Source organism: Cornus florida, unplaced genomic scaffold, assembly GCF_030987335.1.
Source record: "Cornus florida cultivar Cherokee Brave unplaced genomic scaffold, ASM3098733v1 CherokeeBrave_3.0.0_Hap2_Chr01, whole genome shotgun sequence".
In the NCBI taxonomy this organism is placed as follows: Eukaryota; Viridiplantae; Streptophyta; class Magnoliopsida; order Cornales; family Cornaceae; genus Cornus; species Cornus florida.
This window is the reverse complement of record NW_026775571.1, coordinates 101,032,780-101,059,069: the sequence shown is the minus strand read 5'-3', so window position 1 is coordinate 101,059,069 and position 26,290 is coordinate 101,032,780. Positions and strand designations below refer to the sequence as shown.

Genomic DNA, 26,290 nt, shown 5'->3' with positions numbered 1-26,290 from the left:
CTGCCCCATCGAACTGGGTGAAAGATGGCATAGTGAACTTCTTCGGCCTCTCCACAAGGTACACCTTGTCAGTAAAGGGGGTCTTGACCAAAGAGTTCTTGTGCTCTCTAGCCATCTCGGCTGGTGTCTGGACTCTCAAGAGCTTCTTTTCGTCGAATGCATCTTATACGCGTGCGCCATCTGGAACGCCATTGGACCATACCGTAAGCCTATGGCTGGACTCGGCTTGTTCGTCCTGTGTGCGATGCGGGAGATTATCTGAAGCAACCGCCTCGGACCTCGTCCCTTGCTTTTGCTGAACCTCACTAGGTCGAGCCTCGTTGGGTGGTGTCTCGTTGGCTGGAGGCTCGTGAACCGGAGGTAAATTCCGGGTGGGGGGTGGTGCCGCAGCATCGCTTGGTGGTGGTTGTGGCGTTAGCCTGGCCATAGCCGTGTGCAGCGTATGAGTCTGCTGCTGAAGCGCAGCTATCTGGGCGACACTCGTATCGTTTGCTTGCCGGAGTGTCTCAAATTGGTGCAAGAACTCTTCTCGCATCTTTTGCATCAATTCTATCTGTTGATTCATTGCTGACTCTCCATTTGACATTCCAGACACGACTAAAGGATTTAATTTGAAGAACAAATGAGAGTATATTTTTATATGCTTCCTACAGACAGCGCCAAAGTATAGGTGCAAAATTTCGCTCAACCAATAATGATTGAGAAAAATAAAACAACTCACTCAAAAACAATAAAAATAAATAAGAACAGTGTGTAGAGAAGCGTAGAATTGCTTGATCCTTTATTGGAGGTCTTAGCCTCTATTTATATACAAAAGATTGCAAAATTATGGTAGAACTCGCGTTGTTTGCCCTCCAATTCTTTCTATATAACCATTCTTTTCTAATAGAGTTCTTTCCATTGTCGAATTTTCCATACATAGAACTTGCCTTGTACAGAACTTCCTATCAGAATTTTCCTTCTACAGTAAATCCTTCAAATGGTAGGACTTGTGCGTTCTTGGGCTGAATATATTTTGATCCGGCTGGGCTTGAGTAACAGGCCGAATGTTAAATACTCATAAGCTGGGCTGATGACTTCTTGATTCGGCCTTGATGGAAGTTGGAGGACAAATAACAATGGTCTTGGGCTGTAAATACCCTCGACTTAGGCTTGAGCATGATGGGCCTTATATGTCCTTAAAACGTAGATATGGGTAGTGGTGACGTGTGCGCTTTTTATTGGAGGGAGTTTTTTTCCCTCCACAGGGAGTATTACAGGTTTTAGAATACTTGGAGAATAATCTTTACAAGTATATAAAAAGAGGTTATAGAATGCTATAGAATACTCCAAATGATTATGTAATAGGGTGAGAGATGTAGGACTTTAGTTGATCAATAGATATTGTTAATTCCATAACGTTTTCCTCAATTTTTAAGTTTCGTCACCCAAAAAAAGTAAACTTGTCAAATTTTGATTAAAAAAAATAAAACCTTTTCAAATTGCTCTGCTTTTATCCGAAAATATAGAAAAATGTACAAAATAGTATTTCATCATAATGGGGCATAAAAATGTTTTGAGGGCATAGTGGACTAGTTCAAGTTTATTACTATCATTTTTTTTTAAGTGATTCAAATGAATTCCTTTTTCTGCCAGCCACTGATGTCTTTCTCATGCTTTGATGCTTTATTGATTGGACCATCAATAACTGCTCATAACTTTCGGTCAAATTGGTTGCTAGAATCAAGTTCTATGTCTCATTGAAACCCCATCCATCTTCTCATGCCGGTTCCAGCTGCACTTCTTACCATATTTTCCTTCGTATTCCACGTTTTTGCTTTGCTATGAATTTTCGATCTTTGTTGTAGCGTTTTTCAATACACTTATATCCATTTTTAACACCTTGACCCAGGCAAATGTCCTAATTTAAGAGGCCCAAAATTTTGAGAAGCCCAGAGCCTAGTTTTTTTTTGGGGCCCAAATTAGAAGTCCTAGGCAACCGCCTAGGCCCGGGATTGGCCCTCTAATGCAATAGAAACATGAACTGTCATTTCAACCCATTATTTTGTGTGTTAAAATGTAAAATATATGGATTCAAATGGGTTGACAAACGCTACAGCACCAATGCGACAAGCCAAAGATCCGGACTCCTATTGACAAAGGGATTGGATGTTCTACTTGAAAGCATGTTGTGTACAGTCAGTGCAACATGAAGAACTTCCTGTGCTTCTCAGAGTAACTTCCAAATTGTGAAGAAAAACAAGGGAAAATACTAGCAAATTTAAGAAACGCAGACTTGCGCTTTCAGGGAAATGCTTGAGAAAGCTAGGGAACCAACCAATAAATTTTAATGCATTTTCAAAGAAAAATGAGTGCAAAAAATGTCATGAACCATTTCTTTATAAATTAGTATTCTGAAGGTTGTTCAATTCTTCCAAATATATCAAATTATGTCATTAGCCGCACCAGAGTTGCAACCTTAGGGAACCTGATTATTACACTGTCTACAACTGTGCCTCAATGAGCATACAGAGAAGAAGACATATATTACACGAGGCAAATCAGGTCACAGCGCAAAAAAAGAAAAAGAAAATGACATTGTTTGTCACACAGCCCAGACGTTAAAGTCATAGCCAACAGACAAACATATACAGCAATACAACTCCCATTCTAAGAAAAATCCATTCCAAGAAAACTAGCAGGAGGGGGCTAGCTTGAACTTGAACGTGGTGCAATCCCCTAAATGGAAGGGGGCATCGGAAAAGTTTCCGTGGGCTCTCTTGTTGTCGTAACCAGGATACTTGTTCCTGCAGAAGGGAATGCTCTCATTCAACATCAGCCCTATCTTCTCTGCTTTTTTAACCAAGTCCCACTGGTTGTAAGGGTCGCCTTCCTTATGGGACACATGAATCTCTCCTTCCTCCTTCCTTAACAGAATTTTGGCGTTCCTCAAAAACCCTTTCACCAATTGTTTGTTCAACCTATATCAGTCAGTTCCACCAAATTAATCTAACTCTAATTTTTACTCATCAATATCATTTCAAGAAAATCCTTGAAGAAACAGATGAACAAACGCACAAAATAAAAAATAATAACAAGATTTCACAGTACACAAATCAGCTGCATGGATGCAATGAAAGCAAGAGCGGGTGAAGGCAGGTAGGCCAATTCGGTGTAGTTGTCATTAGAGTATTATTGTAGTTAATTACTAATTAGAATGCAAGGAAAGTTGAAATTCAGTAAGATCAACTCTCATGAAAACGAATTTCTTTCATTTTACCAACATGATGCAGGCATGTGCAAAGCAAACGAGTTAACAAAATCACACTAAATTGTTAATTCATTTTTGCACAATTTCTTTCAAGTCTTTGTTGTGGAAGTATCCTATGACTTAATCTCTATAAAATTTAGGTTGAACAAGGACAGAGGAAACATTGTTTAAGGGGGTTAAGGAGTTAAACCATCTTTCACTTTTTTGAAAGGTCTTTTCCTCCTTTACCTTTTATTATTCTCCTCTTTTTTGAACCAAACAAAAGTATCCCTCCTTTTCCCTTTTCTTTCAATTCCTTCAATCTGAAGGCAATGTTAGGAAGCAAAAGAAAAAAAAGTTGCAATAGCCCCCTTCAATGATTACGATTGGAACGGAAAAGAATCACACACAGAAAATTCTAAGTAGTAGCTTTTTAGGTGTTCACACACATGTAAGCAAAAAAATGGTTTGAGGTTACCATCAAAAAATTGAATTATATAATAATAAACAAAAATATTCAATCTTTTTCTTTTTTTTCCAAAAGTTCAAGAAAGCACACACCCACACACACAATATTGCCCCTATCAGGGCCGAACACTCAACCTCCCCCACCCGGACGAGATCATAGTAAAAATATTCAGACTTGTGACTTAAAAACCCAATTTAAACATACAAAAATCAAGTCTTCCAACAAATGATATGTACTAAAACAAAAGGTATTATAGCATGTAATCAATTGTGTATCTATTTATATAAATTAAATGAAAATGCAGAGAGAGAGAGAGAGAACTGACTTGATCTGGCAGCCATTACCCTCAGGAAAGATGAAACCAACATGAGGGAAGTTGTAGACAATTCGATCGAACCTCTGAGTCTTGAGGAAGTGATGTTGGCTCATCTGTTTTGCATCCACTCCAGAGAGTACAATGCAACCCATCTCTTCTAGCAGCCTCACGTTCTCAGTCCCATTACTGTACTTCGTCGCTAGATCCTCTGAAACCATAACACACCCATATACATATATATATAACACCATAACTGGATAAATCATCAAACACCCATTAATTGTAATGATATATAGATATAGATATAGAGAGAGGGAGTTGGAAATTACGGTGGGTATCAAGAGAAGTGGCGACCATGTTGTGGGCAGAGGCAAAAGCTCTGGCTAAACAGAGAGAGAAAGAGAAATCTCCTTCTCCGACCAACAAAATTCGATGGGATGAAGAATAGTGCTCTATCCATTTCTCTCCAACCCCGTTGATTTTGATATCATCATCATCTTCTTCTGACTCTGATTCAGACGATGAAAATGAATCTTCTTCTTCTATTCCCATTTGTTGTGGCAGTGTGTGACTGCGTGTCGTCGACTCACATTCTACTACCTCGTAAAGACCTTGCAATTTAGTAAAGGTCCTCACCTTCCGGGTAAAAAATAATAATAATTAGAAAAGTCCTCTCTGTCAATGATTGTCCACATTCTACCATATATGGGCCGGTGGGCCCTAAGCCCACTGCAAATTTGGGTTCCTAAGTTCTGGTTAGACTTGTATTGAGTTCCAATTTAATGGGGTTAGATTATAATGATGACTATGATCATGGTTCATATTCTACCTCAAACCTTATCATTCATATAAATTTTGTAAATTGTCCAGTATGCCCGTATTTGAATCTCTCTCTCCATACCTTATGGGTAAGGATGACAACGGGGGCGAGTTTGGGCAGGTGTACCCTCCCTCGTCCCCGCAACCTTTTAAAAACCCAACCCCCGTCCTTCCCAAAACTTTAAAAACGGGGACTTTCCACCCCATTTTGCCCCCGTTTAACATCTTTACCCTCACAGGTACTCGTCCCGTCCCGTTTAAGATCATAAATTGTTCTCCATTTAATTTTTGTTATCAACTAAAATTATTAAAAAGATTCATTAAAAAAAATAAACAATAAATATTTTAACATAAAATTCAACATTAAAACAAACTATCTAAATGTATATACTATGGGTGGCAATTCGTGTTCATGTCGTGTCGATGTAAGGGTATTATACTAAATAAGTAAATTCAAACCCAACCCATTTCATAATCGTATCAAGAATTCTCAACACTAACACAACCCGTTTATTAAACAGATAAACGTATTAACCCGTTTAATGACTTGTTTATTAAAATAAGACATTTAATATTTAATCAAATACTAAATAATAGAAGAAAAAAAAAATTGTCATAATTAACTTAAATATTCAAAATAAAAAGAAAAATCATAAGACATAGACAAAGTTTATGTTGAAATGACTTAACTATCAATAGTAGTTGGGTTAAATATGTAACATATTGCATATGTCGTATTCACGATTATAATATGCTAAGTTAAATGGGTCATAAACGGGTTACACGAGTTGAACTCTTCAACCCTAACCCGACACAGTTAAATAAGCGGGTTAATCGTGTCAACCCTTCTATGACCCAAACCCGTTTATACCAAACCCAAACCCTTTTAATTCATGTCATGTTGTCGTTTCATGCCGTAATTTGTCACCCCTAATATACTAATGAAATAAGGGTACTAATGCGAAATATATATACTACTGAAATAAGAGTACTTAAGTAATTTACCTATCTAAACGGGGTGAAGTGGAGTAACGCGGGGCGGGGCAGGGCGACCTCCCCCCGCCCCGCACCAACCCCATGCGGATTTTTAATACATCAAACCAGTTCCACCCAAATAAACTAAACGATCCCCTAAAATTGTCAGAAATGAGATGGGGCGGGGCAAATCGCCATATCCCTATTTACAGGTGAGATTAGCCTCACTGTGACTTAGATCGTGTTAGTACTTTATAGAAATTATTTATCCACGTACTCAAAGCTGAAACCTAATATTTCATAAGGAAGGACCCCAATTATCATCCGCTTGGGCTAGGCCAACCCCACAGGATTTTCCCTCTCTCTAATTTATCAAGAAAAAAAATCTTTACATTTTGTAAATTGAAAAAAATACAAACAAATAAATAAAACAAACAAACAAACTTCATAAATTAGAGTCCTATCTAGTATCTATCAAATTTTATTTTATTCGAGAAACTGGAATCTGTTCATCAATTGAATTAAATTTTAATCACAATATTATCATTTGGATTCAAATGTGTAGACAAATGGCCAAACAATTTAAAATCATGTGCAAGTTGATGTAATTTTAATTTAATAAATTCCCTTTCAATCCCTATTATTCATGTATATGATAAAGTTAATTAAAGTCAATAATTTTTTTGGTCGTGCTTCGTAAAAAATTTCACGATGAGTATTATTTTTCTACTGCTAAATAACATGCATAATCTGTTTGGGAGCATGAATTATTTCTTAACCAACAATATATCTGTAATTTAATTTTTTTCCCTTATGTTATTTTTTCATATAAAATAAGAATATTTGTTAAAAGAAATATTAGAAATTTGTTCACAAATTTCACCTACTTTTTCTTCCTATTTTTTCTTAAAAAAATAATAATAATAACACAAATTATTTTTAAGAAGCAGTTCTTAACTTCAGAATTGCGGACTATTTCTAAGAAAAAAGTTAGAACAAGAACTCTTCCACTGTAGTAAGGTTAAGGTCGGCTTTACAATTCAACAGCAATGAGGACACCAGATAGTAAAAGGACTTTGATGACAAAATTTTACTATGTCCCAAAAAGTACTCTAAATTTGGCATGCCTAATTTGGTAATACAAGAAATATATATGCAGAAATATGAATAAAGATAAGTAAAGTGGTAGGGTTCCGTAATTTATGGTAAGATGTAGTTACTAAGAAATTATTCCAAACGTACAGATCTTAGCAATAGAAAGATCTAGAAACCCTAGGAGTTTCTAGATGATGACTGCGGAAGAGCTGAAAATGTAACACAATTTGAGGTTGAAGATGACTAATTTGAGGTTGAAGATGACTAGGGTTGCTTGATTCTCTCTCTCAATTAACTCAATTATAGATTTTCTGTTTTTTTTTTCATAAAAATTACTCATCCAGTTCATTTCGATGTAGAATATTTTTTTTCTAAAAATATTTTTTTTAAGTAAAATATATATTTTATTTTATTTTTTGGTGTTCAGTTAAGATTTAGTTCAAAATTGAAGTCGAATGATTTGAATCTATGAGACAAAGAGTGTAAAATATTTTGTCGAAAATTGATAAATAAATTATTTTTGTTAAACTTTAATAATTTTTTTTTATATATAAATATTTTACGAGAACATATTTCACTTTTTCATTCATATAAAATTTGTAAATTGAGAAAAAAAAAAAAAAATTAACTCCATAAATTAAAATTGCATGTTTCATTTGATTTTAAAAGTGGAACTCATCTTTCAATTGACTTAAATTCTAAACATTCTAAATTATTAAAATTTAGTTGCATTGATTAAATGGTCACACACGTTAAAATAATGCAAAAATTGGAATAATGCAAAAATTGGGAGTCCCTTTCCAGGGTTTCATAAATTTTAAAACCAAACTGAACTCTAAGTTAAAGAATGATTTGTTTGGCTTTAGTTCTACTATTATTATTATTACTATTATTATTATTATTATTATTATTTTAAGTTCAATTCCAATATATATATATATATATATATATATATATATATATAATTATTATTATTATTATTATTATTTTAAGTTCAATTCCAATATATATATATATATATATATTACCTAGCCAAAGTACAATTTCATTAACAAAAAACAAACATCCATATCAATACAATCTAGAGGAGCTTTTATAACAATTAAAACATGATTAAAAAATGGTCATGAAAAACACTATTAAATCACGAAAATGAGAATTATCAAACAAAACACAATGCTTTAAATTTCAAATTTTACAGAAAGCATTATTATTGTATTATTAACAATTCAATTCGATTTAATTTTATAGGATGTCAAATTAGAATCAAATTGTTTATAAACGATTCCCTTTTTTAAACCAAGACCAAGCCAAACTAAAAACTAATAATAAAAATAAATAAATAAATAAATAAATTATCAATCCATGGTCTTGTTTTGATCCAAGACCCTTCTACCTATTCCACCGGTGGGTTTCACTCTTCCCAAAAAGTTGGAATGCCAAATTTAGTAATTAGTAGTAGAAATACAAAAGATATTAGTGGAGGAAGAGTGATTAGAGAAAAGAAAGTGGGAGGGCTGCGTAATTTATGGTAACTATAATGTTACTCGGAAATTATTCTTTACGTCCAGATCTTAGCAATTGGAAGGATCTAGAAACTATAAACCCTAGAGAGTTGCCTATATATAACCCAGCGAGCCCCAGCCGCTTCTCCATCTCCTGAAACCTAATAGCATCCAGCGCCTTCCACCAACCTTTGTTTGTCGTTATCGATACCCTAACCAGTCCTTCTACAGCAATGGCCGACACAGAAACGTTTGCCTTCCAGGCCGAGATCAACCAGCTGTTAAGTCTCATTATCAACACGTTCTATAGCAACAAGGAGATCTTCCTTCGGGAACTGATCAGCAACTGCTCCGATGTATGTTTCTTGATCTATTGATTTCCTGGCTTTGATATGATTTGTTCATCTATTTCATGTTTCGTTTAGTCAATCTTGAATGACTTTGGCGATTGACCCATCAAGTCAACCTTTCTTGTGCTTAATTTCTTGAACAAATTGTTTTTGGTACAATATTAGGGCATGTACATGATATAATGCTTTTGATAAACTATGAAAGGCCTCTTAGATGAGGGCATAATGATGATTTGGGATCTGATTTTAAGTATCTGATTGTTTCTCGCCTTGTCGTTTATTTTTCTCCATGTATTTTCTATACAAGACAGAGAATCCCTAGGTTTTTAAACAGATGACTGTATAGTTGGTCGATTCTGTGGGTTTTCTTTTATGTATTTGTACTTGCATCTGAAGTGTATGCATAGAGCATCCTTATGATCTTCTAATATATTGTAGAGCTAGTTAATTGATTCTGTGGTTGTTTCATATGTTTATCAGTATTTGTGAGATATATTTATGTGTGTGTGTGTGTGTGTGTGTGTGTATAAATGATGAGATATGAAAATACTTTTTGCTTTTACAGCTTATGTAAGGCCTCTTGTTTTACAAATTGATAGGCATGTTCTTGTTAGATTGTAAACGATTCTGTGTGCACATACTGTTAATCCATATATGTATATATACATACATACATAAATATTTTTTCATGTTTGTTAATACGTATATTTTTTGTGTTTTGTGATCAATGGTTTGCTAAATGTGTCTGCCCCATACATGTGATGATCTTATAGGCTGCCAATTCTGTTAGTTGATTGAGCGAATTCCTAAAATAACCTGATTTGTAAATTTTCTGTACATATTGCAATGTAATAGGCTTTGGACAAGATACGGTTTGAGAGCTTGACTGACAAGAGCAAGCTCGAATCCCAACCTGAGCTTTTCATTCATATTATTCCTGACAAGGCCAACAACACACTCACCATTATCGACAGCGGAGTTGGGATGACTAAAGCTGGTGGGTTGTCTTTCCTAATTATGTAACTCATTGTTCTAATACCTTAGAGATAATTATTGTATTTCTCATTTGAAATGCTTTTTGTAGATTTGGTGAACAACCTTGGTACTATTGCAAGGTCTGGCACTAAGGAATTCATGGAAGCTTTGGCTGCCGGTGCTGATGTGAGCATGATCGGACAGTTTGGAGTTGGGTTCTACTCAGCTTACTTGGTTGCTGAGAAGGTTATTGTGGTCTCAAAGCACAATGACGATGAGCAGTATGTTTGGGAGTCTCAGGCTGGTGGTTCCTTTACTGTAACCAGGGACACCTCTGGTGAGAACCTTGGGAGGGGTACTAAGATGACCCTCTACCTCAAAGAAGATCAACTAGAGTACCTTGAGGAGCGCCGCCTCAAAGATCTCATCAAGAAGCATTCTGAGTTCATCAGCTATCCAATTTCTCTCTGGATAGAGAAGACTACCGAGAAGGAGATTTCTGATGATGAAGATGAAGAAGATAAGAAGGATGAGGAGGGAAAAGTAGAGGAGGTTGACGAGGAAAAAGAGAAGGAAGAAAAGAAAAAGAAGAAGATCAAGGAGGTATCTCATGAGTGGTCATTAGTGAACAAACAAAAGCCCATCTGGATGAGGAAACCAGAGGAGATCACTAAAGAAGAGTATGGTGCATTTTACAAGAGTCTCACGAATGACTGGGAGGAGCATCTGGCTGTCAAGCACTTCTCTGTTGAGGGACAGCTTGAGTTCAAGGCTATCCTATTTGTCCCTAAGAGGGCACCCTTTGACCTGTTTGACACCAGGAAGAAACAAAACAATATCAAGCTCTATGTCCGCCGTGTATTCATCATGGATAACTGTGAGGAGTTGATCCCTGAATTCCTTGGCTTTGTGAAGGGCATTGTGGATTCTGAGGATCTTCCTCTAAACATCTCCAGAGAAATGCTACAGCAGAACAAGATTCTCAAGGTTATCCGCAAAAACCTGGTCAAGAAATGCATTGAACTCTTCTTTGAGATTGCTGAGAACAAAGAGGACTACAACAAGTTCTATGAAGCATTCTCAAAGAACCTCAAGCTTGGTATTCATGAGGATTCCACGAACCGAACTAAGATTGCTGAATTGCTCCGCTACCACTCCACCAAGAGTGGAGATGAGCTGACCAGCCTGAAGGATTATGTCACAAGGATGAAGGAAGGCCAAAGTGACATCTATTATATCACTGGCGAGAGCAAGAAGGCAGTTGAAAACTCGCCCTTCCTTGAGAAGCTGAAGAAGAAGGGTTATGAGGTTCTGTACATGGTTGACGCAATTGATGAATATGCAGTGGGTCAGCTGAAAGAGTTCGAGGGTAAGAAGCTTGTTTCCGCAACTAAGGAAGGTTTGAAACTTGATGAGAGTGAAGATGAGAAGAAGAAGCAAGAAGAATTGAAAGAAAAGTTTGAGGGTCTGTGCAAGGTAATGAAGGACGTGCTGGGAGACAAGGTGGAGAAGGTTGTGGTTTCTGATCGTGTGGTGGATTCTCCCTGCTGTTTGGTTACCGGTGAGTATGGATGGACTGCTAATATGGAGAGGATCATGAAGGCTCAAGCTCTGAGAGATTCAAGCATGGCTGGTTACATGTCCAGTAAGAAGACAATGGAGATCAACCCTGAGAATGCCATCATGGAGGAGCTGAGGAAGAGAGCTGATGCAGATAAGAACGACAAGTCAGTCAAGGATTTGGTCCTCCTGCTCTTCGAGACTGCCATGCTTACCTCTGGCTTCAGCTTGGATGACCCCAACACCTTCGGCAATAGGATCCACAGAATGTTGAAGCTGGGGTTGAGCATTGATGAAGATAGTGCCGAAGCTGACACTGATATGCCGCCTTTGGAGGAAGCTGATGCTGATGCTGAAGGGAGCAAGATGGAGGAGGTCGATTAAATCTGATTAATTGAAAACTTAGATATCTAATTTCTATAATCTGTTGGTTGGGTATGTTTATTTTTGTGATTGTCCTTTAGTTTTCTGGAGTTGGTAAGAGGAATAGATCTTTATAATATTGTTGGGACAAAATGGTGTTTTGTCGTAGCTCTTTATCCTATTTCTTTTGCTATGAACGAATTTCTTCTTTTTGTCTTCTCCTGCTAATACAGGGAATGAATTTCTTCCTCGTGCCGCCTTCTTTTTTTTTCTTTTTTTTATCGAATTGTTTGGTTTAAAATTTCAAAGTTTGATGGATGTTGCCTGTTGGGAAGCTTGTAGATATGTTATATATTCTAGGTGTGGTTTTGAAGATGCTTCCTTCTATTTCCTAATGAAAAGGTGATCATCCTTTTGTGTCTTGTTCTTTTTATTAGGAGATTTCTATTTTACTTTTGTGTCTTGTTCTTTTTATTAGGAGATTTCTATTTTACTGTCTGCCTCCCAACAGGGTAGGCAGTAGCAGGAGGTAGAGGTAGGCTTGGCACATGGCTTGCCTAAAAGGACACTACCGATCCATTGTGAGGCTTCTCTATGAGAAATCTGTCTATTCTTTACTGATAATTGAATGGTCTTAGTGTCATTAGTTAAGAGCGAGTGGCAGCTGCGAGGTGTTTGATTGTAATTGTCTCCTAAAACATGGCTGGTTCCTTGTAGAGTTTGGTATATGATTATTATTATTATTATTAGTTAAAAATAAAAAAATTAAAATTAAAATTAAAAAAAAAAAAATCCCAATTAAACTTGTAGACACCGAGGCCTGGAGGTTAAAATAAGAACTGAAAACAGCTCCATCACCCTCACAATGGCAGAAATTCTGTGCACTGGACTAGAAAGAAAAATGCCTTTGGGCTTGAAACCTTTTAACTTCCTATTTGAGAAGGTGGAGCACATACCATTCTAAGCCACAACTTTGTGATTCAATTAGCTTATGCTTCATGCTATTTTAACTACATTACATGGCACACCTTTGGGGTCTAGCTCAATGATTAATTGCATCCAGATATTCTTAACTTCTGGTCTCTGATTCATATTAAACAAGCGGTCAATGTTCAGAATTTAGATAGTAAAAACCTCTCAAGTCTCACTCTCATCCAATCACGAACCCATTCCTCCAAACCCTGGAGGAGCTAATACAATGAAGTCCGATGACGGTCTGTGCGTGAAGAGCCTATAAGCCTTCTCAGCAGAAGCTTGTAACACAAAAATGAACAAAGCTAGATGCCTTTCCTTTTTACTTTTTCCCCTCTGTAACATTTATTAAACAAGAACATGGTATTTGTGCTAACTGAAAACCTCAAATAATCTAAAAACTTTTTCTATTCTATACATGAAGCTATTAACATCCCTTCTCCCTGCTGCTGATAATTGGACAGGTTGTTTGCATACAGAAGGAACAAAGCAATACCACTGAAGACTGCTGAAGATAAGTATATTTGATGTAGGTTCGAGACTCAGGTATCATCAACTTGAGAGTGAAATACAAAGCTTGGGAATGTGGTGGTGATGTCTCTGTCCACAGAAAATTAAACAAAATTAGCTACCAGAGAATGTGATTCAAAAAATTGTCATGGTCAAAAAACTCCAGATCAATGACTGGGAAATTTCTAAAGGACACCATTAATCTTAACCAGCAAAACCTAATCAATTTCAAAAACAGATTCTTTTTGTAAAAGGAATAGAAACCATTAAATTCATAGATTTATTACGTTTTATTCAAGACAATATCTCAAACTACCCAACAGCAATGGTATTATATTCGTAAAAGGATGATAAATAACTAGCAAAAGGGATAATCACATGGCAGTTGTCCACCAACTGCTGGTTTACAAGGGTTATCCACCCATGACACCTGTATGAAAATAATGGATCATCTGCCCCTAAACTTAGCCTGAGCAATGTACAATCTAATCACTTTGTAACATAAAGCAATTTGAAAAATCATTGTTAAGTACAACTACAACTTCAAAGAAATCAATGAATGTTTCCAAATGAGTCACACGATAATAAAAATCCACACAACTTGTTTTTAAGTGTCATCTTTTTTGGGAAATTCAATAGAGCAAAATTTATGGCTGACAAAAATTCACATTGACAACGGCGCACGAAGTTGTAACTAAATTAGAACTTACTTGAGGTATTGGAGGGTCATATTCTTCAAAAGAGAAGGATGTCGCAAAACAAGGCTTCGCCATTCTTCTTTGTCAATCTTCCCGTCATGTTTGGTATCAGCTTCCTCAAAGGTCTGAAACATAGCAAACAAGGACATATCTATTATGATTATTGCAAGAGGAACTGTGTTCAAAAGTTCAAGTACGAACACAGTAGCCGAATATTACTGTGCCTTAACTGAGTTATCAAGTTGATGAATAGAATACAAGAGCAAAACAATCTACATATTCGCATTATTTACCAAGTATAGTAAGCAACATGAATTTCCTCAACTATTGTCATGACGCAGGTTGTAGATGGTCATTACATGGCATCTCAATCTTAAATGTCATGCTAAACTTAAATATAAGAAACTTGCACCAGATAAAGATATAATAAGGCTACTTTTTTGGCGACCCCAGAATTTTCTTTAAATGACGATATAGTTTATAAAGAGGAAGATGGAGAGTGAAAAATAACTTCTACCGTCTTGTAGCCAAATTCAGCATGTTCATGCTTTACTTTCTAATTCCCTCTAAAGTAGGAATACTTATTGGAAGCCCAATCTAATCTTACACAATGTATTATTCACTGGATAACATAAGAATGTTCACGGCTCCCGTAACTGAAGACACCACAATAAGCTGTACCCAGTTCATACTCAATCTCAGTGGATGTCCAAGCTTTGTTCCCTATACTGATGCAATTAGGCCTGGGAACAGATCAGGCCCAATCATAGGTCATCCTCATATCATCTGTTAAGAAAAATATTTGATTCCACCCAATTCAAGAATTTTAGGAGGAAGCGTCCCCAAAACAAAAAGTATTGTGGTTTGTATGATATCCACTCCAGTGGAGTTGCCAAAATGTTGACATTTGCCGATAGGATTCTAGGAAAATGGTCTGAGAAGGGAAAGGAGGGGAGAGAAGTGAGAGAGATAGAAGAACCCCTTGTCTAGAGTGATACCATTTGCTCACAAGTGAAGAGGACATTTATAGACAAGGTCACATGTCTGGCCTAGGTGCATGTAAACCAAAGAGGATGGGTCCAATGCAATATCTTTGTCAAAAAGAACCATTTTTCATTCTCACTTTCCACTCTCCCAAAGTATAGACTCGTTAGATAGAGCCATAGAGGTGAGAGCCAATGGGTATAGGGGAGACGAGACCACTGGAGGAAGCCCTTACACACATGCTTCAGCATGACAGTACACCAAGCCACAACATCCTTGAATCTCTGCTTGGAATGAGAGTATCAAGGCATTAGGAAATGGCTGCCTATATGCGGCCTGCACCACAACAAGCAGAACCTAATACCACAAACAATCACTAAGTGAGCACTGTTGCTTAGATTTTATTTTTATTTTTATTTTCCTAAATCTGTTGGTTAGATTTTAACCACCACATTTTTTTTTCCCCTGCATTTGACCTTCCAGATATGCATTCTGATAAGGTTATCAAGATTTGCTTGGTCCGTTATAAAGTTTAACAGGCAAAAGATAATACTCTCATCCTTAAACTATATATAATTTGGAAAAAGGACACAAGCATAACATGAAACCTACACTATCCACAGAATTATAGGACCGCGCGATTGCAACAAAGATGGTAAACAACATTAATATCAAATTGACCTTGACATATGAAACAAAAGTAAATCAGATTTTAGAAGCACCTTGTTTATGATACTTTCAATTACGTCATCTGAAAGATTCATTCCAGATTCAGCAAGCGTAGCAACCACCATTTGCTTTACCTGTACATGATACAACCATCGATCCAATGAACTCCAAAACATGCATGAAGGATGTACAATGTCAACAGGTACCAGAATCATTGGCTTGTAGACCATACTAAGTAAAAGAATAATTTCTTAATTCTCCTACACCGATTCTTGAAATATGAAAAATAAACACAAATTTTACTAACTAGATGGTGGGAACATATATATATATATAATATTAAAAAAAAAAAAAGAAAAAAAAAAGACATAATGTACAGTAATTAGGTAACTTAATCATCACAATAAAATATTATGGGAAAAATATGTCTCGACCAAAATGTAGCTCCTAAATATAAAATAAATTAACAATAATTACATACAGTATATATTAACTATATATATAGTCAGATATAAGATTGGGCGGCATAACATACACATTCTAATTTTGCATTTCCCAGATATGCACCATTAAAAGAATACCGGTGCCAGTCCAGCAGCGAAAATCTAAATTTCAGAGAATGGGACATGAAGGGAAAATAATAATAATAATGTTTTGCATTGGAATGAAAAACAACATTCAAAAACACTGATCGATCTGTTTCACTCAAAAAAAAAAAAGAGGAGAGGGGGGAGGGGGGGGGGAGTTGAGTGGGGAGGTGAAGAATAAAAAATTACCTCATTTCTCTCTATGAACCCTTGCTGATTGAGATCATACAGTCGAAATGAAACTGCAAGATAAAAGGTAACAATGCCAGCGTAAAAAAATTACAGCATCACCATGAGATCACTCAAAAAATGGTGAAGAATCCATGCTAAATAACGAAACTTACCCTAAATTAAAAATTATATCTACTAATATAATAGCAGGTACTAGGACTTGTCAACGGATCGAATTTAAATCTAAAGCCAATTTGAACCCCATCAGCTAGGTTGGAGATGGTAGTAGAACTCTTATCCAGTCACCCAATTATGAACCAAATAAATTAGAACCTTAAGTAGCAGATCGGCTGTTTGAGTTGATCTGACAAATGATTTTGATCCAACATGAAATATAGCATCTTCATACATGGTATATTCATACCATGTCTACATCTCTAGAAGCCTGGAGAACGTTAGAAAAAATAGGGATCGAATGGCTAACAATTTTATTTAACAAAATCCTAAAAGAGGGAACGATGCCATATGAGTGGAGGAAAAATGCAATAGTACCTATTTCCAGAAACAAAGGGGATACAAAAATTGCAATAAATATAGAGGAATTAAATTAATGTCATACAGTGAAACTATGGAAAAGGGTGACATAGTAAAGATTAAGAAAGAAATCCAGTGTCTGATAAACATTTGGATTTATGCCAAGGGGATCCACAATGGAGACTATTCACTTAATAAGACAGTTAGTTGAAGAGTGTAGGAGTAAGCAAAAAGATCTACATTTGACTTGCAAAATATATGATAGGGTACTGAAAGATATAATTTGGTGGAATTTACAAAGAAAACATATTTCTATAGAAATAATAAAGATTATTTAAGATATATATGTAAATATAGAAACTAGAGTTCACACAAGGACGGACTTTAGCCCAACGGTAAGGTTGTTCCATTGTGACCTTCAGGTCACAGGTTCGAAACGGAGAACAACCTCTCCAGATGCAAAGGTAAGACTGCGTACATCAAACCCTCCCATATCCTCGTAATGGCAGAGTCTCGTATACTGAGCTAGGCCTTTTTAGAGTCCTGTACTTCATGTGGTGAGAATAATGATTTTTTTATAAATGTAGGATCACACCAAGGGTCTGCACTCAGTCCATGTTTATCCACAATAACATTAGATGAAATCACAAAAGACTTGCAAGGAGACATTTTATGGTGCATGTTGTTTGTCTGACATAGTACAATTGAACATTTCTAAAGAAAATTTTGCAATAAAATTAGAAAGGTGTAGAAACACATTAGAATCAAAAGGTTTAAAAAATAGTAGGACTAAAACTGAATAATGGAATATAAATTTAATAAAGAGCCGAATATTGATAATATAATGACCATGCTTCAAAACCAAAAGATTATTCAAAGTGACCATTTTCTCTCTCTCCCTCTCTCTTTCTATCTATCTCTTTCTCTCTCTCCCTCCCTTCCTCTCTCATACACACACACACGTCTTCTGGTGGCTTGTATCTTCATCCCACAACCTCAAGTTATTATTCATTCCTCTCTCTCTCAGTACACACACAGACATATATGTTTTTTCTATCAAATTTTAGTTTTTTAATATTTTATTTGCTTTTATTATTTCTAAAAGGTGCCACGACTATCATAGTCTCTCTCTCTCCCTCTAGAGGGGGGAAGTGTATTGACTGATTTTTCGTCTTTGTGCTCTTTGTATAAATCAATCCATTTGAAATTCAATTAAACCCAGTATTTGGAATATATTTTTTTGGAAATTTTAGCATTACTTGAATCAAGTCGGACTTTCGCATAGAATATCCCTTATTTAACAGATCCAAATCCGGATGGAAATAACATCAATCCATTGGCTTATTGATTGGATTGAGTCAGTCATTTTTCTTAACAAATTGGATTAGAGTTTTTTTTTTCATAGTTAAATTGGAGTAGAGTTGACAACAGTCCAATCAGAATCCGAACTGTTTGCTGGCCAAGGAGGTAGGTACAGCCCAAATTCACTTACTCTAACAGTACCATCAGTTAATCTATATCAATATTTTTGCATACAGAAAGACAGACAATTATAGCACATGGTCACATGTTCTAAGAATTTAACAAACTATATATCTCCCTTGCTACGTATTTTGGATGGATTCCACACATTGACAAGAGGAAGAAAATAAAAGAAAACAAGAATGAAATTACAACAACGGCCGCAGCTTACATTCGATTTTATCATCAATTTGTGCATTGGGATGAAAGACAGAAAGCGCCCGTGCAAACTCTTCAAATTTTAATATCCCATTGTGTTTTGTATCAAACAAGTCAAACACCTACAAAATTTTAAGATGGGCATTAATGGAACCAAAACTTTCTTGAAACTCTTAGCAAAGAATATGGGGAAAATAAAACTGACACGATTACAAGGCAACTAAAGTGTGTGTGTCGGTGTCAATCAAACAAACCCAACGTCCCAACCAACAATAAGCTATACAGAAAATTGTGAATGCATATTATAGCTCTTAGAGTTGAATTTTCAATTGAGTGTCAATTTAAAGTATGTATAACGCGATAACAGGATGCAAACATACAGCCAAAACTCGTGTGACTGAACATAAGCTGTGCAAAAGGTTTCATAATTTTGTGAGAAGGCAGACACTCAATAAACAAATCAACTGTATGTTTTTGACCTACAGAAAAGATACCCGGTCTGCAAACAAGCTCTCCTTTTTGTTTGTCTTAAATAATGCCAGTTGAAAGTCTTCCTGTAATGACCAGGAAACCAATTCATCAACAATAATAAAAAAGATTGTTCAGAAGTAAAACTGCATCAAACATTATGAGAAAAGAACCTATACTAACAAGGAAATATCTGTATCCATATTAAAAGGATATAGAAAGTGCTGTTGCCACACCAAAAGAGTGAACATCATCATAGCCCAAAGCATAAATAGAATAACAGCCTAAAACATGACATTTCTGACCTTGTTTATAAGCCCATCATCAACCACAGCACTGCTTATTTTCTTATAGAGTTCATACAACGCTTCTATTTCACTCACACTAACTGCATTTAAAGAAAGACAAAAGATTAATTAGCAGAGTAAATATTCTTTTATAAAATAAAAGAATAAAAGTGTGATTAATAAGCACAAAGCTGGATATCAGAAAACCAACCTGAGCGAGGATCAAATAATCATCAACAGTCATGTGTTTTCTCTACCCTATAATAATTAACAAATATTCAACTTACTGGTTTAGGTTTAAAAGTGAATGCCAAAATTCAACTATGGTTGAAATAAATGGCATGTCTCAGTAGCCTACATAGTCCACCATCCATGACTGAATCAGGATTCAAGTGAGGTAATAGTACATGAAGATACAACCTGAAAGTTTCCAAAAGCAATAGACTTCCCAATCCCAACCCCATCTCCTCTTCATATATAACCTATTTTATGTAAACAGAGATCTAATTTCCACTTTCTTGCCAAGTGGTTCTTGAATCACAATTACCATTCTATTAGAAGAAACCCAACTTCTAGCTCTCTTTTTTTTTATACTTTATACCAGCATTTTCTAATTAAATACAGTAATACCACTTACAGTACACCCAAATTCCTCCCCTGAAAACTTCAAATCATTCCCTTTCTACCTTGTCCTAAAAAAATGATTCCTAAAATATGCTACTATTTAAATGTCAAGTAGTCTTTTTAATATAATATTTAATGAATAACTAATCACATATCTACTTCCTTTCAATATTTATTGGTCTATTATTTATTTGCATATTCATAAACTTCTCATCACTATGTAAGTTTATATCAACAAAACGTAATTTATAATAGACTTTTACTTTACCAACGGACGCCCATTTACATTCATATTCTATTTGAGGGTGTTGCTTGATAAAACTAAAAATTAAGTAATGAAAATTTGAAGTGCTAAAGTTTTAAGTATTGTAAATTAAGAGATTGTTTTGATATTGTTTTGATTTTTTAAGTGTTCAGCATTCAATGATAAGTGAAGTCACTGTCACTACGAATTTAGCACATTTTTAGTGGCACATATTTTTTTTAAGTGACATACAGAATGCGTTATCAGATGTATCTAATTGGATAGACAGTTAACCCATTCGGAATTAAGAACTGAATTGGGTTATCAAACAACACCTAATATATGCTAATTAATTTATATACATTTTTGAATGATAATCACATATATAATTTCTTTCGACATATATTAGTCATAATGTGTATCCATCCAGATTTTATTTTATTTGGAAAATTAATATATACCAATAAGTTTACAAACATATATCAATGAATCATAACTAACTTATGAGATTTTTCACTTCAATGTATGTCCATCCACATTTCTATTCTATTTGGAAAACTAAATGTACTAATTAGCTTCTATACATTTTAATACTTAAAGTACACTAATATCTACTTTATTTTTATTCTTTGGGTAATTTAAAGTCCCTTTTTTTAATTCTCTTATGTAAAACTTCCATAGCACTTGCACTTTTACTAGTTTTTGTAAACTTCCAAACATCCCATCCATCAAGCAAATAAAATGTAAAAAATAAAGCAATCTTAATAATCTGAAGTTTATGATAAAAATTGCCAATGGGAGATGGGAGACCAAGATTTGCGAAGTCATGTTCTTATCCTTCTAAACATTTAAGTTTTCCAGAATTCCCAGCTAACTATTTATTGCATAATAACTGCTTAGCAGAACAACTAATAGCTAAAGTTTATAAATCACCGACCAATCCTCAGGCTTTTGAATTATGCCTAACACTTCCAATCAGGTTGCATACTTTAAAGCCAAAAATGGAATTATAAAGCTGCACCAGCAAATTCTTATCTTAAGTTGGTAACTGGTATCGAGAGCAGTCATCCTGAATAGAACTGAGTTCAATGCAACCAGAATGCTATTGCTAAAATTGATAGGGCTAGAGGGGGTAAGGTCATTGGGTAATTAATTAGGACGAAGGATCAAACAGAGAATAACAAGATTTTCCTTACAAGTGTAACATTTTAGCTCAGAAATATTTATACAAAGGGTAATGGTCTTTTAATCTATTATAGAAGCCAACTTTTTTTGTGTAAAATAGGTAAAAGAACCAACAGCTTGAGCTCGCTTGTTTGGAGCCCATTTGACCTCATATACTGGCTCAACAGAGCTGAAACTGAATCCAAGTTCAAAGTTCCATTATAAAACAATTGAGTGAATTAGGTTTTATGGATATTAGTTTGCAACTAATTAACGTTTTAAATTATCGTTATTCTAGTTTAAAACTCAATTAATTAGTTTGATCAAGTGTCTCAATTGCAATCATATATAAACATATAAAGCAATGAATAAAATAAAGTAGACAACATTTTTTACATAAAAAACCCCAAAGGAGAAAAATCACGAGACCTAGTTCAACCAAACCAAAATCCACTATGTGAGAAAGAGAGTGCAACCTAGGTCAAGAGACTCTACACCAAGAATCTTCTAATTACCTCCTGACGGAGAAAACTCCAGTCCGTCCTTCCATGTTGGAAATATTAACTCCCTCCAACTAGTTTTGAATTCCCTTTCATTCAAGCACAGAGGAAGTATATCATCACACAACCATCAAACATACATAGCATGAACATGGAGATACAGTCATACATCATTCAAGCACAACACAATATTTAATGTGGTTCACCCAATCCTCTAGGGCCACATCCACGGAGAGAAAAACTTTTACTATAAGAATTTTTACTATAGATGCCCCTACCCCACTCACTCACTCATCATATTTTGAGGCTACATCTCTTACACACAGGAATTACATATACTCCTCTCCTCACAACACTCACTTTCAACCCATGCTTCTTCTTCTTCCAGCCAACTCCACCTCTTTTTATAGAGTACTCTTCAACCCATTCCTTCTTGAACAAGGAATAGATGCCTAATGAGACACAACTTCTTCCACAAGTCTTCAGCCTTGCTCCGCAAGTCTTCAGCCTATAGAAAAGAACATCTTCTAATTAAGGAAGCAAATCCCGCAACTCATCAGGCAAAGTGCAACCGATCCGACTCAGCAACGTGCTACAACAGAACCAAGTCGGACCGGTCAGACTTCTTCAACATTCAGCAATCTTCAAGAATTTGAGACACAAACCCAGCATTCCACTCATCAACTGCATACTCTGCTTCCGCTCCTCACGAATCTACTTTTCTACTGATTTTGGTCTCAGTCACTAGTCGTCCAATTCAACTTGTTCTTGGTGAACAACTCGGTTGATGCTCTGATAGATTCTCAATTCAGCCCCTTACTTTGATTATCTCAATCACATATAAAATGGTAATTTATGAAGAACCCTAGATTGATTCTCAAAGTTTCTCCATCCAAAATTCTCTCAATATATGTAAGGAATTGGAAAATCCTGTGAGAGATGCCGTAGACTGACTATATCCCCATATTTAAAGCCAATATAGGAAACCCATGTAGTATAGTAAGTAAAATCCTTTTAGACTTTTGATTTGAGAGAGTTTCCATAAAAGTGTATCCACACGGTTCAATCCATCAAGCCATTGATCCAGACTCACTGGACAAGCTTCAATTGATCAAGCTATTAATCAAGGTATTCTGGATTTTAAAATATTTTTTGCTGCAAAATCTTGATCGATCGATCAATCATTCGATCAAGTTATATTGTTTTGTAAAAATTCTTGTTTATCATTTTATCAAAAACCCCAATTTTGATAAACATGATTAAAACAATTATTTTAGCATTCTAAAGATCAAACCTAAGTCATAATTGGTCTCTATAGTCTCAACTTATCTTTAGCCTAGATAAGTGATTAAGTCTTGAGAGATTTTCACCGTATTCTTTGCTAAGCTCCATTTCTATCATCTTCCATTGTTGTAGATGAATAACTCATAACATTGACATACATTACAACACAAGTTTTGAGTAGAAAATTGCTAAGCAATGACTCATACACCTAATAGAGCTCAATCAACATGGTGATATCTCCACAGGTTCATGATATGTGATTGTGTGTTCTCAAAGGGCATTTCATATTCCGACACATCTACATGCAAGTATAGGGAAAAGTCCACTCCACAATAAGTTAAAAGGATAATATTGTGAACAAAATAAAAGAACACACTTGCTATGGAAAAATCTTACTATGATCCCAGGAAAATATAAGTAAGATTTTGTTGCCCTTTTTTAAAATCTAAGGACTCCACCTTCACAACCAATATAACCAATCACCATCAATTGATACCTTTCTTCTTTTTTTTTTTTTTTTTTTCAAAACTTAAACTAAATTGTATTTCGCCAGCTGAGCCAATCCAAGCATGAGCTTGCTGAATTATTACCAAGCCAAGCTGGAGCGGATGACTAAATTTGACACAAGTGCTCAAATGTAGATGATACCATCTTGAACCTGGATGAATCAATGCTTGGCTGCATGTGATTCATTTGTGTTCTCAATTGACATCGCAAGCTTAAAGGAAGGTCAAATAATTCAGAAGCCCATCTGATAATCATGATTTGACACCCATCAAAATTAATCCTCCCAGTCCTAATCGTATTATATTTTGCTTCATTCTTACAGAATGTTTCGACATACAACTTTGTTATTAAGTGAATGAACCAAGTCAAACTAAGAAATATAAAATAAATAAAAGAACAAGAGATGATTAAAAATTACAAATAAGCAGAAGTTGAACACAACACCATCAACTAAAGAACAGAAAGACAAAAGCATACTAGTCTCGTATAGCACTTCAATTAATGCCTCCACAAAGTCTAACAAAGAAAGGTGACATACATATTGTCTCCCTTGCAAGAGCTTCCGGATTTCCCAGACCCGTGGGTTGCTTATGTAAATCGGCATCACAGCAATTCACAACAACAGAAAGCATATGCTTTACACAGTCTAGGCACTGTACCATGATCTTATCCAGAAATCAAAATGCTTCATTCCTGTGCACCAAGGAAAATTAAATGCTAAACATTTCACTTAAACAGTACCTCCATGCTAAATGGCTTTAAAGAAGGTTTAACCATTTCCATATGCTAGCCCAAGCCTACATTCAACTGCTAGAATCCATTCAAAACAAATAATTCATATAGAGATTACGACAAGGTAGTACATAGTTTATTCTTGTGTAAACCCAACAAAGAACAAATTTAGAGGGAAAATCAAGAGAATGACATAAACCATAACATATAGGTGCACGCAAATAATTACAAATCGCCGACACAGCTACAGATATGAACACGGTCACTATGTAACGGACACAAAGCATAACAAGCGTTACATAACAGCATCGGATACCTCCACTGGTGGATCCAAGGGGGGGCTTGGGTGTGCTCAAACCCACCCCAAAAAAAAAAAAATTTTTTTTTTTTTTACTATACCTAATTTTAGCACAGCCCAAAAAAAAAAAATTTATTACTAGTATTAGCCCACCCCATTGACAATTCCTGGATCCGCCCTTGGATACCTCAGTCCTCATCTTTACATTTCCCCGCAACTAAATCATTCCTTTCAATTAGATTCCAAAATATGATGCTATGTGAAACTCCATCAAAATTTCTCTCAAGGAGTAGCTGGGGTTCCAAAAATAATATATTGGAGTTCAGTCAAAATTGCACAAGCATAACATCAAGTCTTGAACACGTCTTATGCCCTTGTCATTCAAGACAACTCATGTGTCAATGAAACTACAAATATATAAACCCAACAGCTTGAAAACCCAAATTTGGTATATTTCAACATTTGAATCTTACAGTTACCGTTGAGACTAATTACAATAAGAATCACCGCAATGGGTGTTTGAAAAAGATCCAAAGTCTGAAAGTTGCTAGTTTAGAGTACTGCTCTGAAAGTTTCCAGTTTAGATTGCTGTACTTACATATATAAAAAGGTTAAATCTGTTTCAATATGTGAATAAAAAGGTTAAATCTGTTATCCTATATCCTATATCACTTGTTATCAAATAGATAAACATGTAAGTGGATAATGGCACCTGTTTAATACTCAGGCAGTCCCCTTTACCATATCTATAGAATTAAACTTCAAACATTCACTTTTCTTTCTTCCTCCCAAATTCCGTAACAATAAATTAGGGAACACCGACTATCAAAAATAGCAGCATAACCCTGCTGAATTCACAATGAGTATCAATCAATTTGACAACGAATCTGAACAGTAATTATCTAAAATCATAGAAAAACAAGATAAAAACCATCAACATCATTGCATGCAACATCAGGAATATGATCTCAAACACACAAACACACAAACACACACACAATTGAAGGAGGAAATCACCAATAAGCCTTAAAAATGCAAACAATGACACAAACAGAAATTGACATTGATGATATATATATCACACCGATTGATCATCCATTGCATATCGATCTAAAACCTAAAAAACCAGATCCGTATAGACTCCAGTGGGGGAATTGGACATGTAGATTCAGAAGCAAATAAAGAAAAAAACATATCTGAACTCGAATTCGTAACCATTGTCCAAATTAATAAAAAATAGCGCAAAAGAGCAAATAATAGGGCGCAAAAATGGATTTAAAGAAGTAATATATATATATATAAATTGATTCATCAGTCGTACCTTTGAAAACTAAGCGGGGTTGAGAGGAAGGGATTGGAGAAGAGCAATGACTTGAGATTTTGCTGCAACATTGTTTACTAGTAAACTGGTTTTTTTTTTTTTTTTTAATGCTTTGGGTGGGTGTGAGGTTTGTTTTGAATAAATATAACACACTCACTGTGTCTACGAATGGGACCCACCTCTGTACTGTGGACTCCACAGACGGTCCGTCGGGGCCCATCCAGAAACTGTGACAAATTTACGCGTGTGAAAGAGAAAAGAAAGACTGGATATTTATTATCTCGAAATTTTGAAGGCGGCCAATGGCCATATGACTTTATTTATCTTTGGGTTAAATTTGCCTTTATTTCTCATATATTAAATTAGTGGAAAAAAAATCCTTAAACCTCCCTTTTAAGTT

General features: G+C 35.4%; 3 protein-coding genes across 4 annotated transcripts; 1 reads left to right on the top strand and 2 right to left on the bottom strand.

Annotated features, from left to right (window-relative positions):
* Positions 1 to 2,363: 2,363 nt before the first annotated feature.
* Positions 2,364 to 4,660, bottom strand: LOC132309473 (uncharacterized protein At4g26485-like). The gene is made up of 3 exons (XM_059807778.1): positions 4,344 to 4,660; positions 4,024 to 4,222; positions 2,364 to 2,960 (listed from the first exon to the last, which is right to left on the bottom strand). The coding sequence occupies exons 1-3, from the start codon at positions 4,564 to 4,566 to the stop codon at positions 2,675 to 2,677; spliced, it is 708 nt and encodes a 235-aa protein (XP_059663761.1). The 5' UTR covers positions 4,567 to 4,660; the 3' UTR covers positions 2,364 to 2,674.
* Positions 4,661 to 8,542: 3,882 nt separating this feature from the next.
* On the top strand, positions 8,543 to 11,906 carry LOC132309449 (heat shock cognate protein 80-like). Its single transcript, XM_059807760.1, has 3 exons — positions 8,543 to 8,764; positions 9,614 to 9,755; positions 9,843 to 11,906. Exons 1-3 carry the CDS (start codon positions 8,642 to 8,644, stop codon positions 11,675 to 11,677), a joined length of 2,100 nt encoding a protein of 699 aa, XP_059663743.1. The 5' UTR covers positions 8,543 to 8,641; the 3' UTR covers positions 11,678 to 11,906.
* Positions 11,907 to 12,685: 779 nt separating this feature from the next.
* On the bottom strand, positions 12,686 to 26,144 carry LOC132309459 (calcineurin B-like protein 3). Of its 2 annotated transcripts, XM_059807772.1 has the most exons (9): positions 25,891 to 26,000; positions 24,078 to 24,232; positions 19,235 to 19,317; positions 18,956 to 19,015; positions 18,475 to 18,583; positions 16,266 to 16,318; positions 15,543 to 15,623; positions 13,849 to 13,961; positions 12,686 to 13,228 (listed from the first exon to the last, which is right to left on the bottom strand). In XM_059807772.1, the coding sequence occupies exons 2-9, from the start codon at positions 24,199 to 24,201 to the stop codon at positions 13,171 to 13,173; spliced, it is 681 nt and encodes a 226-aa protein (XP_059663755.1). In that variant the 5' UTR covers positions 24,202 to 24,232; positions 25,891 to 26,000; the 3' UTR covers positions 12,686 to 13,170. The 2 variants fall into 2 exon arrangements, with proteins under 2 accessions (XP_059663755.1, XP_059663749.1); XM_059807766.1 differs by lacking the exon at positions 24,078 to 24,232 and having other exon boundaries at positions 25,891 to 26,144.
* Between the last annotated feature and the right edge of the window lie 146 nt (positions 26,145 to 26,290).

What these genes read in the sequence shown, in the direction of transcription:
- LOC132309449 (XM_059807760.1), top strand. Translation starts at nt 8,642, where the DNA reads ATGGCCGACACAGAAACGTTTGCCTTCCAGGCCGAGATCAACCAGCTG. An exon ending in TGATCAGCAACTGCTCCGAT is followed by an intron (nt 8,765 to 9,613) that starts GTATGTTTCTTG and finishes GCAATGTAATAG; the next exon opens with GCTTTGGACAAGATACGGTT. An exon ending in AGTTGGGATGACTAAAGCTG is followed by an intron (nt 9,756 to 9,842) that starts GTGGGTTGTCTT and finishes TGCTTTTTGTAG; the next exon opens with ATTTGGTGAACAACCTTGGT.
- LOC132309473 (XM_059807778.1), bottom strand. Translation starts at nt 4,566, where the DNA reads ATGGGAATAGAAGAAGAAGATTCATTTTCATCGTCTGAATCAGAGTCA. An exon ending in CACTTCTCTTGATACCCACC is followed by an intron (nt 4,223 to 4,343) that starts GTAATTTCCAAC and finishes TTATGGTTTCAG; the next exon opens with AGGATCTAGCGACGAAGTAC. An exon ending in GGTAATGGCTGCCAGATCAA is followed by an intron (nt 2,961 to 4,023) that starts GTCAGTTCTCTC and finishes TGACTGATATAG; the next exon opens with GTTGAACAAACAATTGGTGA.
- LOC132309459 (XM_059807766.1), bottom strand. Translation starts at nt 26,110, where the DNA reads ATGGGCCCCGACGGACCGTCTGTGGAGTCCACAGTACAGAGGTGGGTC. An exon ending in AGAGCTTGTTTGCAGACCGG is followed by an intron (nt 18,584 to 18,955) that starts GTATCTTTTCTG and finishes AAAATTTTGTAG; the next exon opens with GTGTTTGACTTGTTTGATAC. An exon ending in ATGACCCTCCAATACCTCAA is followed by an intron (nt 13,229 to 13,848) that starts GTAAGTTCTAAT and finishes TTCTGTGGACAG; the next exon opens with AGACATCACCACCACATTCC.